We start from the raw sequence: 17880 nt of genomic DNA, 5'->3' as shown, positions 1-17880 counted from the left end.
AGCACAGCATCATTTCTTGAGTGCTCTTCCCCTGCTCTCAGTCCTAGAAACTTCAATGAGTTGGAGGAGGTGATGGTGGCGGTGGTGGGACTGAGCCCAGCCAAGGTCTTGGGCATTTATTCTCGTGTGTGTCCAGGAGTCCTCCAGGGTTGAGAGAGAAATACCCCACTGATGCAGCACTGGAAAAACTCTCCTCTGGTGAATTGAACCGAAGTGACTCCATCTTCAACTAGGGCCATCTCTACTTGCCTCTGCCCTCCCGGCCTGATTATTCCCACCTGCCTTAGAAATCTCAACGCCTCCGAAGATGCCTCCTCCGGGATGTCTCCTCTGATGCCCCCTAAGTCAGTCAGGCCTGTTCCCCTCAGACCTCACAGAGGACTCTGACGCACGGATCGCGTAATATTGTGCTCTACCGGACTCGGCTGGTGTCCTTTCCTCTGTAAGCTCGGTGAAGGTAAGGGATGTGTCTTCTCTCACTCCACCCCAAATCCACCCAGCCCAAGACACACAGTTGGTGCTTAATATTTGCTGACAGGTTCAATCAATCCATCCTCCCTAAATAGTGCCCCTGACAATTTTAAAATCCCCTCCAACAGCCCCTACCTTCATTAAATCCCGCCCCCAACTCCGCCCCACCCCTCTGGTTCCCACCTTAATTCTGACCCTCCGGGGTCACAGGTACAAGGGCATCAAGTGTCTCATCCTTTTGCCCAGAAATTCGTGATTGAGACACTGCCAGCGGTGTTTCCACCTGCAATAAGGGTCCTTATTTAGGGGAGGCCCCACCCGCTCGGCTCCTCCATTCCTCCCACCTCCACGTCCTGGGCATACCCTCCGTAGCTCCTCCCCAGAAGGCCCCTCCCCATCTGCCCCAACTCCTCTGCCTTTCCCCAGCCTACCACTTACCGACCCCCACCCCACCGCCCAGCTTTCTCTGCCTCTGCCTCGAGTGGAGACCCCGCTTCTCGCCCACCCAGCTAGCCAGCCACGGCACACAAGCCGGACCAATCCTCCCCAGCATCTCCCGGGCCCGGCCAGCTGGGCTCACATGAGACTGGGACGCGTGGAGAAGCATCCTGGCCAGCTCGCAGAGGGCACGTCGCCCAGTCCAGTAGCCGGGGGCAGGAGCAGGAGGCGGCGTGTGGGCCAGCGCCACGAGGCCCCTGATGGCCAGCGGCGCTGGGCGCTCAGCCAGAAGTCTCCCTGGCTGCGGTGGCTGGCAGGCTCGGGAGGAGGGGACCCTCGGATTCCCCAGAAGCAGAGCTCCTAGTCCAGGCGGTGCCGGGGAGGCGCTCGGGGTCTCCTACCGGTGGGGCAGGGCGGTGAGAGGTGGAACTAGCCCCTTCACATCACACCTGCACCCAGCCAACCTCACCCACCACTCCCCCTTTTGCGTTGGACCCTTCCATCCCCCTGCTCCTTCAGTCTTTTCTTCCAGTTTTCCTGAGTCCCTTCTCGAAATCTCTGACCCTCAAATCAGGGACCCCTTTCCTAAATCTCAGACATAAATCAAGGCGTCCGCCCTAAATCCTCCCTTGGACCCTCACACTGAGGTCACTGTCCCCCAACTCTCAGACTCCAAATCTGGAATTCCTCGTGTACTTCCGCCCCAACCTCAGCCTCTCAATAGGGTCCCCTTCTCACAAATATTAGACACCAAATCAGGGTCCTTCTCCACCCCTCTTTCCATTAGCCTCCAATCTCACACTTCAAATCAGGAGCCTTTCTTTCAAAGCCTCTCGAATGCCCATCCAATATCACCAGGCTCCCCTCCCCCTGCACTGCCCCCCTCCTTTCCCTCACCGGTTCAGCAAATAATTGACCACAAACTGGGTGGCTTCTGGGAAAATCATGGTGTCTCTGGCCCCCGTGTCTGCCTGTGGCCTCGCCTGCATGGCCCCTTTATTCTTGGGCTGGGGAAGATGATACTCCCCCAGCGGTCCCCCCGGGTGTTTTTAGCCCAAAGCGTCAGCAGAACTAAGGAGGGAGAAAAGGAGGGAGCTGTCCCTGCCCCTTTTACAGATCCTCCCCTACCCCTTATTCCTGGCAGATAAGCCCCCATCGGGTTCTTCAAAAAGATGGCCGCGTCTCAAGGGAGGTGAGGGTCACTTGCTCTGAGCTTCGACTTTTCCACCATGCCAGGGCAGGCAAGGACAAGGACAGAACCAAGGAGAAGGGGAGGGGGAGCTGAGAGAGAGAAAGACATAGAAAGAAGTCTCAGAAAAAGGGTTCCTAGAGGCGGCAGAGACAAGTGGGAGATACAGGGAGAGATGAGTGACAGAGAAGAATCACAAAGATTGAAGGAAAAAGGCAGGGAGTGGGGGAACAAGAAATGGGGCCTCCACTGACTGACCTGGGACCGTGCTGGGAACTTATAGGAATGAAGACAGGGAGCCCATAGAAAGTCATGAAACCCCAAAGTAGGAAAGGGTGAACTTGGGTTCTCTCTCTCCCAACTGGCTGGAACCTCTCTCATCCCTCTTGCACACTCATCTGCCACATGAGACAAAGCTCTCTCCTGAGCCAGAGGAAGGGGTCTGGAGGCTTTGGCTCAGGTCTGGGTGCTGCTTGCCCCACCCTGGAGGGCCTCAGGAGATCTGGGGAAACATGAGGGCCCTGACCTCTCCCCACCAGGAGCAGCTGCCCCATCTCAGTTTCAGATTGAACCTGTCTTTGCTATTTCCCCCCAGTGACTCATTCTGAGGGGGCTGGGAAGGGGGGGCATTATTGTGCAGCTGTCTTGTGTCCCCTAAACTGTCCCCCAAGACCAGAGAATATATTCTCAGCACTCCAGCCTCCCCTCCCTCCAGCTGCATTAGCGAACATAAATGGCCCAGTTGCGGACCACTGAATTCCGAGCCGGGAGGGTGAGGCTATATAACAACCAGGGGCGATTCATTCATTCAACAAACATTAAGTGCTTGCTTACTACGTATGCTGGGAACTGGGCTAAGAAAGCCCTGGGATTATAAGGGGAAAATCCAGTCCCTAGCCTAAAGGAGCTCACATCATAGTCTCTTGAGGGATTTGACATAAATAAATCCATACTATGTGTAAGATATAGACTGGGCAGATGGAAGGTGGTCTCCTAGGGAAGGTACTGGGAGCTGGGGGATGGGAAATGAGAAAGGCTTCCTGTAGAAAGTGGGATCTGAGCTGAGCCTGAAGGATCAGGGAGGCCAGGAGGTCCTGGGGATAATATATAGGAGAACATTCTAGGGTGGGGAACAACCAAATAGAGAGGGACTGAACTGGCAGATGAAGTGGCTTGTTTCAGGGTTATTTGTAAAGTATGTGGGGAGGAGGGGGGAAAGGAGTCAAATAGGAAAAAGTTGGAAAGGTAGAAAAAAGGTAGGAAGGGGCTGTATTGTGGGGCCCTAAATGCCAAACATGATTTGATAACTGATGCTAGAGGTGATAGGGATGGAGATTATTGAGTGTGTGTGTGTGGGGAGTGGGGACCTGATCAGAAATTCCCTTGGCAGCTAAGTGGAAGATGGATTGGAGTGGGGGGAGAAAGAGCTGGAGGCTATGGTGATAGTCGGTGGAGAGGTGCCCAGGTTTGCCCCAGGATGGTGGCTGGGTGAGTAGTGCTGGGAAAGGGGGAAGGACATACAGGAATAAGCATTCAGATAGTGCCTACTGCGTGTCCCACACTGTGCTAAGTGCTTTTCAAAGATCTCATTTGATAGAAGGGGATGTAGGAAAGAGACATGACAGTAAGTCTTGACAAGACTTGGCCATGGATTGGCTCTATTGGGTGCATGAGAGTGAGGAGTCAAGAATATGAGGTAGTGGGGGGGAGGGTCCTGGCCCAAGTTTGGAAGAGTCGAAGGTTTAGTCCACTTAGATATCCCTGCCTCTGCTCCCCAAGGAATGGTTTCAGAGAAAGCATTGCCATGTTTCTACTGCTCAAAACTCTTCCATGCCTCCATGTTGTCAATCGAGTAAGTTTAAATGCCTTAGTCTGGCATTCAAAACCTTCTTTGAACTGGCCCCAGAGTAGGGGTATAAGTGGAAGGAATACTGCATTGGGAAGATGGAAGAGATCTGAGTTCGAATCCGGCATCTGATGTTTACTACTATGTGACCACTGGCAGGTCATGGAAAGGTCTGGGCCTTAGTTTCTTCATCTCTAAAATGGGAGTGATAATACTTAATATTACTAATATTTAATGCAAATAATGGCTAGCATTTATAATATTATTTATATATTATTCATCTAAATAGTGCCATATTTATCGAGGTTTGCCAAGCACTTGTATATATGTTCTCTTGTGTGATCTTCACAACAACTCGAGAACCTACAAGTTACACCTACAGGTATTATCATTACCCCCATGTTACAGATAAGGAAACTGAGGCTGAGGCTAAGTCATTTTCTCAGGGTTGAACAACTGTTAATTCATCTGAGGAAAGATTCATCTTTGGGTCTTCCTGACTCCGAGGCCAGCCTTTCAGACACCTAGTTATCTCTATATGCCCTGACTAGTATGTTTTGAGTCTCCATGAGACAATATATGAAAAGTACTTTGTACAACTTTTCACTATTATGAATGTCCGTGATTATGCACAAACACACTCTCTCTCTCTCTCTCTCTCTCTCTCTCTCTCTCTCTCTCTCTCTACTCTGCTAAAGCTGCAAACTCTCTCTCCACTTCCTCTGCTGAATTCCTCCCCATTTCTTAAAGCCCAATTCAGAGTCCACCTCCTCCAGGAAGCCTTTCCTGATTCCCCAGTCAATAAAGCTCTTACTCCTCAGCCCTTACTCCCATGACACTTTGCACCTCAACACCCTCCACACACCCCCAGAATAGGAGCTCAGTGAGGCAACACTGTGCCATTAACTAAACCAGGGCCCAACACACAGCCAGAACTTGCTGGATAAATGGTTATTGAATGAATGAATGAATGAATGAATGAAAAGGTCAGTTATCATCATTCTTTTCCCCCAGAAAGGTAGGGATGTACAGGGCCAGGCCTTTTTCAGCTTGTCTCCCCAGCTTGGCCCTGTCCCTGAGCACAATGTCCCTCTGATCAGGGGAAAGACTGGCCACTCCATTTCAAGTCAGCAAATGTTTCTTTCCAAAAAAACATTTTTATAATGAACTTAATCCCTAACAAATACAAACATTTCAGTATACCAAGAACAAAAGAGAGAATTGAATAGGAGACAGTAAACTTCCATTAGGTTCCGTTTCTTAAGAGGTAGATTAAATTTACTAAGTTGTAACCACCAAAATTCCCCTTTGTTTCCCCTTCTGAACATATTTTTTCTTTCGTACTCATTCTATGGTTACTCTGTTGATGTAATCCCTACACCTTATTCCCCCTCCCCATCTCTAGCCCTGCAACACTAGCCCTACTCACTAATCCCACCCCCTCCCTAATAAGAAGTCAAACCAAATACACCCGTTATGACAGAAGATATATGTTATCAATGCCATCCAATGGGTCCTGAGCTTCTGTGTGTGCAGCCATGTGATTGGCTCCTCTGTTTATGTATGTGTGTGCACCAAGGGAAGGAGAAACGGCTCTCCTGGGAAGCCCAAGGAATAATTGGAGGGACCAGATTCCTTTCTCCCCTCACCACTGGACTTGCATTGAAGTAGCTGACACAGATGCTAAGCCCATAATGGTGCTGATGGTAGAAGAGACCCTGGCATTCTGTTGAGTCCTAGAATCAGGGCTAGAAGTTTCCTTGCAGGGCAGCTACAAGGGCCTAGCTTCTATTTGAGGCAGAATCGATTCTCAAGCTTCCAAATCTGAAGATCTCTAGGAAGAAAACAAGCTTTGATATAGTACCCACTGTGTGCCAGGCACTGTGCTTAAGCACCTTAACAATATCATCTCATTTGATCCTCACAATCACCCTGGGAGGTAGTTGCTGTTATTATATTCTATATATATATTACACAGATGAGAAAGCTGAGGCAAATAGAGCTTAAGGTACTTGTGACAGGATCACCCAGGTAGTAAGTGTCTGAGGATGGATTTGAACTCAGCTCTTTGTGACTCCAGGCTGGGCACTTCATCCACTGAGCCATCTAGCTGCCTCTAAATTAGAAATCAAGACACAAAATAATCCCGCTCACTTTGCTATGGCTCTCCTGGCTAGGAAGTTTTCTTTATATTATGCTGAAATCTGCTGCTTTGTAACTTCTACCCTCACTGGTGTTCCTAGCTCCTTTGAGCTAGGGGAGACCTTAGAAGTTATCAACTCTAACCTTTCTTCACCACCACCCCCATTTTACAGATGAGAAAACTGAGGCTTACGATGGTTAAGTGACTTGCCAAGTAAGTATAGAAAGTTCAAGGCTGAATTTGAACTCAGGTCCTCCTGACTCCAGGGCCAGTGCTCTATTCACTGCACCACCTAGCTGTCTCTGAGTGATCTCTTAATTGATATGGCAAGATCCACCTTGACTACAATGTCCCTGCTCTATTTGCTCCAACCAAGTGCAGAATTGTACACTTGAACCTGTGAATTTCATCTTAGTTTTCATTGAATTTCATTTTAGTTTTCATTCATAATCCCAAAGGTCAAAATTGATGTGAGTCTTTATTCTTTCATTTGTCCTGTCATCCACAAATTGAACAAACATGCCACCTATGCTCAGTGGATAGAGCACCAGTGCAGGAGTCAGAAGGACCTGAGTTCAAATCTCACTTCAGACACTTGACATGCACTAGCTGTGTGACCTTGGGCAAGTCACTTAACCCCAATTGTCTCATCCTGGGTCATCTCCAGTCATCCTGATGAATATCTGGTCACTGGATTCAGATGGCTCTGGAGGAGAAGTGAGGCTGGTGACCTGCACAGCCCTCCCTCACTCAAAACAAAGTCAAGTGCAAGTCATGTCATTATTTCCCTGATGGTGTGGTCTTCTTCAGCAATGAAGGACAACACACACACACACACACACACACAAATGACATGTATAGTGTTGAACAGATCCATATCCAGGACTGATGGGGAAAGGGGGGATTTCTACACTAGGAGTCTCCCCTTTCAAGTTGGGGTCAGTTCATTAATCATCGCTCTTATTGTATAGTTGTCCAGTCACAGATCCATCTAATTATCATCTAATCTAAATCCCTGGATCTTGTCCACAAGGACAACATTAAGTAATTAATGAAATTCCCTACTGAAATCAGATAGAATCTGTCTATGAAATTCTCCTGATCTACTAGCCTAATAATGGCTTTTAAAAAAGAGATGAGTTTGGCATTACTTCCTAGTGAACCCATGTTGGCACTACTGGTTGGGTTTTTTTTTCCTGAGCCTTCCTGTGGGAAAAGAGAGCAAAAGATGGATAGACAAATTTTTATTGATACATTTTTGACAAAATAAGATACTTTTCGACAACAAACCCCTCAACAAAACCCATTACAAAGTACACTTCTTGAAAAAAATTGATGGAATGGAAGGCTGTTCCCATTGTGGTATGTACAGTTTGACACTAAAATTGACCTTCACACTTGAGCAGGATTTTACATCCCTTCCACCTTAACTTTATTTACAGTGTTGCTGTCATTGTGGAAACTATTCTTTTGGCTCTGCTTTCCCTTATTAAAGGCAACTTTTAAGGGACGGGTAACAGAATGGATGGGGGAATCCGGGGCCAAGGGTGAGGCCAGGGTAACTTGGACGAGGCAAGTAACTGGAAGAACAGAGGAAGCAGCAGATAGAAAGGGAAGTAGGGATGGGGAGAGAGGCTCCCTGAGGAAGGTGAATTTACCTTTGGATAGGAAGATGCTAGAAGGAGATGCAGGGGGAGATATCCAGGAGCCAGTTGAAAATGTGGGACTGGAGCTTGGGGAAAGAGGTGAAGATCAGAGATCATGTTGTATAGGTGAGAGCTCTGAGTGGAAAGAGAGCCAAGAGCTAAGAACAGGAAACTGGGGACAGAACCTTGGAGGCATAGTCACGTTTAAAGGGGACAGTCTTTAAAAAAAAAAGGAGTTTGGCAAAAGAGACAGAGGTAGCAACAGGTGGCCACGAAGGAGAGGTGAGGATGGGAGGTGAGGCTGAGGAGGAGAGGAAAGCTGCTGGTCCTGAGAGGAGAAAGCCAGGATGGGGCTGGGAATTGGGGCTATGATACTCATATCCTCATCCCTTATCACAACCTCTCTGCTTCTTTCCTTTTGTTTTTAGGCTGGGAGAGGAGATAATCTTGTTTTAAGGCAGATGGGGAAGTGCCCAAGGACAGGAAGATCATTGATAGAGGGGAGGAAGGGAGGAGGGGTGGGGGAGGGGATCAGAACACTTCTGAGACTGTAAGGAAGGGAGAATGGATGTGGGGTCAGGGAGTCAAGGCAAAGAGGATTAGGTATGCTGGGAGTGCCCAGCTTCCTGCACTAGGAAGGAACCAGCGTGCCTGGGTCTTTGGGGGGTAAGAAGAGATCTTTAGGGGTTCTGAAATTCTTAGATGATGGAAGGGAGCAGATACTTAGGAAGTAAGCATTCACTAAATGCTTGTTGCCTGAGTGATTTTATCCACTTCTACACACGAATCCTAAAGATTCATGAAGATCCATCCCTAGAAATAATTCAAAAATGTCCCATAATTCAGAAGCTAGAATATTTGGTGCTGCCCATCCGCCTGATGCCGGGTATTCCCCCTTCTTCCTCTGCCTACTTTCTAGAAGGGGAGGTGGAAGGCTGTATAGTGAGGCTCTGGTGTGGGAGGAGGAAACAGGGCAGATGAGGAAGGGGAAGTTGAGCCTGGGGCTCCGGATACAATGGCATTTCGTGGACAGAAGCTCCTAGGTTTCTTCAGACTTTGGAAATTCCCCACATTCTGCTCCAAGTGACATCTCTGACAATCTCTGATCCTGAGACCCCTGGGACTGAGACACACCCTAACCAGCTTGAGTACTTCACCCCTGAGACTCTTCACACCGAAATATTCTGATCCTAGGAAACCCAGACCCTGAGACTCAATGCTGAACACTCCTGAGCCAGGCAACCCAACCCTGAAAACCTGCAACCCAGAACCTCTGGAAATACAAGTGTTCTTTCAGAACTCTCCCCTAGCCTTGAAACCTCCAAACCTGAAACATTTAGACCTGTGACTACTAAACCCAAGACCCATGACACAAAGATGCCCACCCCTGACACCCCCAGACTTTTATTACTTCCATCTCCTGATACTTTCTAACTGTACCATGCTTACGTCCTGAGACCTTCCTAAGTCCAGGACTATCTAACTCTGGCACTACTCAGATTCTGAGACTCCCTAGGCGAATAATGTTGAACTGCTACTCTATATAAGTATAAAAGGTGGCTAGGTGGTGCAGTGGGTAGAGGATTGGACCTAGAGTCAGGAAGACTCATCTTTATGAGTTCAAATCTGGCCTCAGACACTAGCTATGTGACCCTGGGCAAGTCTCAGTTTCCTCATCTGTCAAGTGAGCTGGAGAAGGAAATGGTAAACCACTGCAGTATCTTTGCCAAGAAAACCCCAAAGGGGGTCGAAAAGAGTCAGACATGACTGAAAAACAGCTGAACAACAATCCAACTCTAGGACATCCAGGCAGAGCATCCTCAAACCTGGGAGCTCCAGACTCTGAGACTCCCCATATGAATAATGATGCCCCAACCCTAAAATTCTTGGACCCCAAGACCCTAGACACTGGATCCTTCAACCCTAAAACTTCCAGACTCTTCAAATCTAAGGTTTTTGTTAATTAAGCTCTTTTGGCCTTGAGAACCTAAACCCTGAGACTCCCCGACCATAACACAGGAAAACCTTGAAATCTCCTCCCAAAGTGGGGGTGGGAGGGCATCTTTCTAGGTGAAACAGTACCTGGGGTTCATTGAGCAAATATGGAGGAAAGGAGCCCAAGGACCTCCTAGGATGGTAGGGGAGAGGAGGTATCTATAGGTCTTTGCAGCCTTGAGAAATTAGAAAGGAAAATCTGGGTCCAACCCCCCCAGATGCACATGACTGATAATGAGTGGAGAAGAGGCAGCCTGTTTCCCCTTCTCCTTAAACCCCTTCCCCCATTTCCACCCCCTCCCTCCTACCTCCCTTCAGTGGGTGATAGGAAAGGGCACAGGTCTGACGTCTGAAGTTGCTATGGAGACATAGAAACCCCTTTCCTTGGTGTTACCATGGTAACTGGGCCTCCATCTGTGCAGCCCCCCATTTAGAAATGGGGGTCTCTGAGAGTCAGAAAAGAGCAGGGGGAGGGGTTCTAACTAGGGAGGACTGGGGGACAGGGAGAAACAAAGGCAGTGAGAACATGAAATAGAAAGTGGGCATGTTGGTGTGGGGGGAGTAGGGTGGGAAGGGAAGAGCTGGGGTTTCCAGGGCTGAGGTGGTTGGGGGTCGGTTGTTTAGAATATCTCCCCATTCTCCTGAGGAGAACACTTAAGTCTAGATCAGGGCTTGGGCTGGACTGGGCTACAAGACACCTCAATTTCTCTGGAACTGATGCTAAGAGCTCACCTTTGCTTCTTGGAGGGGGAGGGATGTTTTTCAGGTTCTGGAAGATAGAAATTGTGTGATTATTACATCTTTAAGTCCTTAAGATTCCAAGTCATGTCTGGGGAGAGGGGAGTTTCCTGGTCTGGGGATCACCTCAGTCAGCCCCTTTCTTGGGCCAGGTTCCCAGTTCCTTCAGTTGATTGGTCTAGATCCTCTCTCACCCCAACATTCTCCCCCTCCCCTCACCCTAGGCCAAATTGCTGGGAAGTTTGTTGAGGAGGGGAGGTTGGGGAGGGAATCCCCTGGGGATATGACATCACCAGGTTGGTGTGACCCATAGGACTGGGCTCCCTGGCTCTCTATCGCCCCACTGTGGTCACAGACGGATATTTCTCCCCTCCTAGGTTTCTCTCCCCTACTCCTATGAGGACTTCCAAATGTCTTGCCCTGTTTTTGGAACAGATAACCCCACACCTCAATCCTGGGAAACAGAGGGGAAAGGCTAAAGGACAGAAGAGTTCATTTGAACCTAGGGCAAGATGAAAAGAAAGGAGAGAAACACAGAGAGTGAGATATCAGAAAAAGGGGGAAGATGGAGACGAGGGAAAAGGAGAATGGAGAAGAGGTAGAAGAGATGGGAGGAGACAGGGGAGGAGGAAAAGAGGAGGAGAAGGGAAGTTCCTTAGGGCAGGGATTGTTTTTGTCTCTGAATCTCCATTGCCCAGGACATACTATATACAAGAAGGAAGGACTTGGAAGAGAAGATGGGAATGGAAAAGGGAGAGAAGAAATAGGCAAGATGAGAAAATAGAAAAGGGGGAGAAAAGTTGAAAGGAGGTAGAATGAAGAGAGAAAAAGTCACAGAACCTCATAGCAGAAAGGGACCTTAGAAGTGATCAAGCCAAACCTTTATTTAAAGAGGAATCCCCCTTTTGACACCTCTAACAAAGGATGATTCAGACTTTAAAGATATCTCCCTCTAGAAGGGGAAATCATCCCTCCCAAGGCATCCCATTTCGTTTTTTTGTCATCACCCTCCCTCCCCCATTATAACCATCTCTCTCATCTCCCCTGTCCACTGAAGAAAAACAAAACCCTTGTAACAAATATTAATAATTGAGCAAAACCAATTCCCACATTAGACATGCTTCAACACTGGTCTTCTAGAATGTGGAATCATGGTTGGCCATCAGAGTTCTTTAGTCTTTCAAAGTTACTTGTCTTTACAACGTTGTTATTACTGGATACATTGTTCTCTCAGTTCCATTCATTTCACTCTGCATCAGTTCAAACAGGTCTTACCAGGTATCTCTGAAACCTTCCCCTTTATAATTTCTCCAACAGGCAGGCACACATTTCCAGTTCTTTGCCACGCCAAAAATTACTGCTATAAATATTTTTGCATAGAAGCTTATTTTATTTGGGGGATAGTTCTAATTGTTACGATTGTATTGAGTGGAGATACCTACATGATTTATAACTTTGCAATTTCCATCTACTCATCTCAAATCTGCCTCAAGAGAGCCCTTCAAATACTTGGAAGACATTTATGTCTTCCATTGCTCTTCTCATATCTTGGTATGACACTGGGAAAGTTTTAACTTCTCTAAGCTTTATTTTCCTGATTAATAAAATGAGGATAGTATTTACATCAGAAGATTGTTTTAAGGATCAAATGAGTCTAAAGAACCTTATAAACTTTGAAGTATTAGATAAATCTAAGCTCTTACTGTTATCATTACCTGTAACATTGATTTTTTGAACCTAAGTGTAGAACTTTGCATTCATCTCATTGTCACAACCATCATTTTTTAAAAGTCACAACTAAATTAATGCCAGTTACATTGCTTTACATGAAAAACTTACAATGATTTCTCAATGTATACTCCCCACTTTTTGATACAAGTATGACTGCCCAGTGTTCTAACTTGTCAATATATTTTTGGATCATGCTTCTGTCATCCAGTGGGTTGTTTTGTGCCCTCTGAAAATGTGATAAACATGAAATCTATGCCTTTATCTGGATCATTAAAATATAAAGGAGCACAGGCTGAAGCAGACTCCTTACTCTACTAGACAGTCACGAGAGAACTTCCTATTGATGTTAAAATGGTTTGATGTCAAATCATTGGTGGCCGCTCTATTCAACCAGTTCCAAATTGATCTAATCATATTACCATCTAGTCCACAAGGACTTTGCCAAATGCTGTGCTATTTATCCAGAGCATTCTTCTGATCCTACCAGTTCAATAGCTCTGGTCAGAAAGGGAAATGTGGTGAGTCAGGTCATCATTGTAGTGTGGTTCTTTGTAATGCCTGACCACTTCCTTTTCTAGGTGAACAGGTTCTAGAATTTTACTAAGAATCAAAATCAAGTTCAGTGGCCTATAGTTTGGAGGTTTCATTATCCATTCAACTATTTCAAAAAATACTGTCAAAATATAGGTCCTTAACCCTGCTCATAGTTTCAAGGACCTATTGAAATACCACCTAGAAGTTTTCCCTCATCTCTTCCTTCCTTTCCTCTTTCCCCTAGCTGTATGTGCTCTCTTTTTCTTCCCCAGAGTACAGAGTCTCATCTTTCTTCAGATAGAGGCAGGACCTTTAAAGTCCTTTCCAAGTCTGGACTTTGAGTCTGAGTCATCCCCTTTTCCTGGGATTTATTCCATCTGAGACAACAGGGTCTGATTCCTGTGTCCCCCAGAGCACAAAGAACTAGATGGAAAGGAAAGGAAAGGAGGAAGGGAAAGGAAAGGAGACCACAGGGAGTAGGATCACAGAGTTTTGAGTGGGAAGGAATCTTAGAGGTCTCATTTGACAAGAGAGGAAACTGAAGTTCAGAGGTGTGGGGAGGAAAACCAGAATGGAGGGAAATAAGAGAAAAAGGGAGTGAAAAAAAACTTTTAGAGGGAGGAAAGGAAAAAAGAGAAAAGACTGTCATCTACTTTGTCTGCTTTATTTCATACTCCCTTTCAGTTATCTTCCCACTGACTGGTTCCTGGGCATCTCCCTCCCTCCAGACTATGTCCCAGGCTTGGCATCCTATAACTTTTTGGTCTCAGGCCCCTCCTACACTCTTAAAAACTATTGTGGGCCTTTCCTCCCACCTCAGCTTTTGTTTATGTGGGTTAGAGTTATCAATATTTACCTTTTTGAGAAATTAAGTTTTAGTATGATTATGAAAATAGTTTTGTCTCTTGGACTCATCAAAGCGTCTCAGAGACCCTAAGGACATCCCCGCCCTACTATATTTGAGAACCCCTATTCTAAGGGGGAGGAGTTGGGTGCTTCCTCTGTTAGGGAGCCTTCTGCGATAATGCCCCTTCGTTGCCAGCACTCTCTCCTCCCTCCAGTTGTCCAGGACTTGCTTCTTCAGGGCACTTTCAATGTGGTCCCTCGTGCCCATCCCGCCTTGGTTGGCAAGCTCCTTTAGGGACCGTTTCACACATTTGCCCCGGCTGGGTACAAAGCCCTGCACGCAGCGAGTGGCTACTGTAAAGGCTTGGTGAGCTGCATCGCCTGGCATTGCCTGGCATTGCCCTGAATTTCGGGGGAGGGCGGCCGGGCTGAAGGACAGACGGACAGACGCACACACACACGCAGCCAGCCCGGATTGTAAAGAACAGTGTAAGCTGTGCTTTTATTAAAATGTGCATCATTCTTTTATTTTAAAATGTGCATCATTGTCTCGTGCTCGGCGCGCGCGACCTCAGCGCGGTGTCCCCGCGGCCGGCCCCGCCCCTGCCCGGCCCCCTCGGAGCCGTCGCGCAGGCGCACTCAGGTGGCGCGGGCCCGGGGGCTTCCGCCCATTGCCAGGTAGACGTCGATGGGCACGTGCAGCAGCGTCAGGCAGTGGCAGCCAGGGCAGCGTCGCAGTGGCCTGCTGGGGAGGGAGGCGAAGGGGGGAGGGGGCGCACAAGTTGGGGGTTAGAACCTCCCGGCCCAGGCAGAGGTCCAGTACGGCTGCACTTGGAGTCGGGAGCTCCCAGTTCGAATCCCGGTCCTATGCCTGGCCCTTCCCTGGGTCTCAGTTTTCACACTTGCCAAATAGGGACGGGGCACGGGTGACACCTGAATGCTTTCCCCCTCCCCCCCAGCTCTAAGTCCTATGCCGGGATGGCCCGGGGAGGGGGCGAGAAGGAAGACACGGGTCGGACCGCGCCCTGGGCGCCCCTCTAGCCCTCACCTGACCGGGGTGTGCTCTGTAGCAACGGGCTCCGCGCTGTCCTGGGGCTCGGGGGTTGCGGCCAGGCCGGGGGAGTCTCCGGCCTCAATGGGGAATCTCCGACCTTGCGGGGGCTCCTGGGCGCTCATGTCCGGGCCCCGGGAAGCTCTGCGGGGAGCAAGGCTGCGCTCAGCTCCAGCCCCGGACCTCCGTCCCCGGCCCCGCGCTCGTCCCCGCCCGCTCCGGCCTGGGATCCTCACCTGCTGGAGGCCGGAGCCGGTCCCAGGCGGGAAACAGCTGCCCGAGCCCTGGCCGCGGGAGGACGCTCTGGTCCAGGGGTAGCCGGGCAGGTGTCTGGGGCAGCGGGGCGGGGCGCGCGGCGGGACCGGGCCGTCGAGGGCGCGGGCTGCATTGTGACCCACGGGGCGGGCGCGCTGACCTCACAGTGGCGGGGGGCCGCGGCCCGCCCCGGGCCCGTTCCTCCGGGCGGGGAACCCTCACTGCTCGGGCGGGACTGCGCGGGTCGGGCCGCCACTTCGGGCGGGCCCCGGCGGGTCGTGGCGGGAGGGCCGCGGGGCCCCGGGGGCGGCCGGCCCGGGACTGTGCACGCTGCGGGGGCGCCGGGCGGCGTCCAGGTCGGGCATAGACGTTCCCGCGGCGCGGGTCGGCGCGGCCGGACTCCGCTCGGTCTCGGCCCCGCTGGACGGCGGCAGCCCGCGATCTTGCTCTTGCAGGCGCCCACCGAGGCACGGGCTGGCCCAGCCGCAGCTCTCCGCTGGCCGGGCGATGGTGACAATGCCAGGGCCGAGGGGCGGGCGAGGGGGGCACTGCCCATTTTGGTAGCCGGGGCAGCACCGCCCCCCCCACCCCCGGGTCACTTGTGCCACATCAGTTTACATCACAATCGGGGCCCGAGTTTAAAACTGTCCGGCCCCCGCCCCCTCCCCCACCCGCGGCTGTGTCCGGACGGAGAATGTTCTAGCGCTGGGGGCGGCTGCGGATGAAGTCCTGGGGGGGAGAGGCGCGGGCCGACGGCGATGGTGGAGTAGAGCTGCCTCGCAGAGGCAGGATGAGCTGAGGCGGTGACGGGGAAGGAAGGAGGAGAGACAGCATGGAGGACTTTCTGCTCTCCAATGGATACCAGCTGGGCAAGACCATTGGGGAAGGGACCTATTCAAAAGTGAAGGAAGCATTTTCCAAAAAACATCAAAGAAAAGTGGCAGTTAAAATTATAGACAAGATGGGAGGGCCAGAAGGTGAGAACGGGCCTTCTCTCCTTCACCTGAGCCTGTCGGAGCACCCCCCACCTTGGAGAGCGGGCGAGGGGAGGGGGGCCCCGCACTCTGATCCTCCAGCCTGGGCAGGGATGGGAGGGGGCGGCCCCCTCTTCTGGGGAGGAGGAAGGACGTGCACAAAATTGGAGGAGGGCAGCCTGGGGAGCTGGCTCCTTTCCTACAGCTCTTCTGCTCATGCACGTGTTGGCCGGAGGCTCCGGCGTTATGGACGTTGCAACTTGGCTCTTCCAAGGTGGCAGCTCCCCTCGCTCCTTGGTGCATCCCATCAGGTGTGTCGAGATCATGGCCAAGGGGCCCTGTGCTCTAAAGGGTCCTAGAAGCAGAGGTACCCTCAGCCCGAGGAGGGGGAGGAGGACAAGGCCAGCTTAATGGAAAACAATGGGACTGGGCACTTGGTCCTGAAGCAACGATAAGCGATAGTGTGTGTATAACCTTGGGTTTGGTCTACTGTCTCCTTCAAGTTTCCCCATCTATGAAATTGGGCTAATGCCACCACTTTACATTTATATAGGACCTTGCGGTCGGGTTCTAAAGTGCTTTCCAGGGCCAAGGTCCCTCCAGGCTGATCCTCCTAACCACCTTGTAAGGTAGGAAGTGCAGGCACTCATAGAGATGGACCCCCCCTCTTGATTTTACTGATGAGAAACAGACTCCCAGAGAGGGGAAGTAGTTTGTCAAGCCACACAGCTAGTTCTAGGGAAGAGTTGGGACTACTGCAGGACTATCTGCTCCATGCTGCTTTCCTGGAGGCATAAAATGGGAGTTGCAAGAAGCTCCCATTTTGTTGATTAAGAAATTTGCGCCTTAGAGAGGCTGTGTAACTCCTAGGTCCTCCCCACTGATGTACACGTGAGAGGACTTTGGAAAGCTGAAGCAGTGGTTGAACCAGGGGAAGGCCAGCTATGAAGAGAGCCCATCTCTAGGCCAAGCACAGTATGAAGTTGGGGCGGCAGCACCACAGGGATTGCATGTCCATGTCCTGTGTGTTTCACTGTCTGATCGTGCTGCTGCCCCTTTACTTTCTTCTCTCTCGTTTCCCACAGAATTTATCCAGAGGTTCCTGCCGCGCGAGCTCCAGATCGTCCGCAGCCTGGATCATAAGAACATCATCCAGGTGTATGAGATGCTGGAGTCGGCCGACGGTAAGACCTACTTGGTGATGGAGCTGGCTGAGGGGGGAGATGTCTTTGACTGCGTGCTGCACGGTGGGCCTCTGCCAGAGAGCCGGGCCAAGGCCCTCTTCCGCCAGCTGGTGGAGGCCATCCGCTATTGCCACGGCTGTGGCGTGGCCCACCGAGACCTGAAATGTGAGAATGCCCTGCTGCAGGGCTACAACCTGAAGCTGACTGACTTCGGCTTTGCCAAGGTACTGCCCAAGACACGGCGGGAGCTGAGCCAGACCTTCTGTGGCAGCACAGCTTACGCTGCCCCAGAGGTGCTGCAGGGCATCCCCCACGACAGCAAAAAGGGCGATGTCTGGAGCATGGGCGTGGTCCTCTATGTCATGCTGTGCGCCAGCCTGCCCTTCGATGACACAGATATCCCCAAGATGCTGTGGCAGCAGCAGAAGGGGGTGTCCTTCCCCGGGCACCTGGGCATCTCGGCTGAATGCCAGGACCTGCTCAAGAGGCTCCTAGAACCAGACATGATCCTCCGGCCTTCAATCGAAGAAGTTAGTTGGCATCCATGGCTAGCAAACACTTGATAAAAGCAATAGCAAGTCCTCCCCAATAAAGCAGGGGAGAAAGAAAACCCAAAGTCTGCTTCTGAAATGGTGATGTATATTTTACACTTTACACTTGCCTACCCTATAAACTCGTCCCCCCTCCCCTTTCTCTTTTCCCTTAAAAGACCTTCATGGAACCAAGGGCTTCATTCAGACTTCCCATTTATCATGCCTGATGGGAATTTTTATACAACAGGTGTTTAACTAAAGTAAATTAAAATAGACCCCAGAAGCACACACCTGGGGGAGGAGGAG

General features: G+C 50.3%; 2 protein-coding genes across 3 annotated transcripts; one reads left to right on the top strand and one right to left on the bottom strand.

Annotated features, from left to right (window-relative positions):
• Positions 1 to 14052: 14052 nt before the first annotated feature.
• FAM229A (family with sequence similarity 229 member A) lies at positions 14053 to 15037 on the bottom strand. 2 transcript variants are annotated; one of them, XM_072609848.1, is made up of 3 exons: positions 14865 to 15037; positions 14626 to 14772; positions 14053 to 14322 (listed from the first exon to the last, which is right to left on the bottom strand). In XM_072609848.1, the coding sequence occupies exons 1-3, from the start codon at positions 15014 to 15016 to the stop codon at positions 14217 to 14219; spliced, it is 405 nt and encodes a 134-aa protein (XP_072465949.1). In that variant the 5' UTR covers positions 15017 to 15037; the 3' UTR covers positions 14053 to 14216. The 2 variants fall into 2 exon arrangements, with proteins under 2 accessions (XP_072465949.1, XP_072465950.1); XM_072609849.1 differs by having other exon boundaries at positions 14053 to 14319.
• Positions 15038 to 15604: 567 nt separating this feature from the next.
• On the top strand, positions 15605 to 17657 carry TSSK3 (testis specific serine kinase 3). Its single transcript, XM_072609847.1, has 2 exons — positions 15605 to 15860; positions 16943 to 17657. Exons 1-2 carry the CDS (start codon positions 15716 to 15718, stop codon positions 17602 to 17604), a joined length of 807 nt encoding a protein of 268 aa, XP_072465948.1. The 5' UTR covers positions 15605 to 15715; the 3' UTR covers positions 17605 to 17657.
• Positions 17658 to 17880: the final 223 nt, after the last annotated feature.

This window comes from Notamacropus eugenii, chromosome 5 (assembly GCF_028372415.1).
Source record: "Notamacropus eugenii isolate mMacEug1 chromosome 5, mMacEug1.pri_v2, whole genome shotgun sequence".
Taxonomy (NCBI): domain Eukaryota; kingdom Metazoa; phylum Chordata; class Mammalia; order Diprotodontia; family Macropodidae; genus Notamacropus; species Notamacropus eugenii.
Note: the sequence above shows the minus strand (reverse complement) of the source record. Positions and strands in the feature narration are given on the sequence as shown.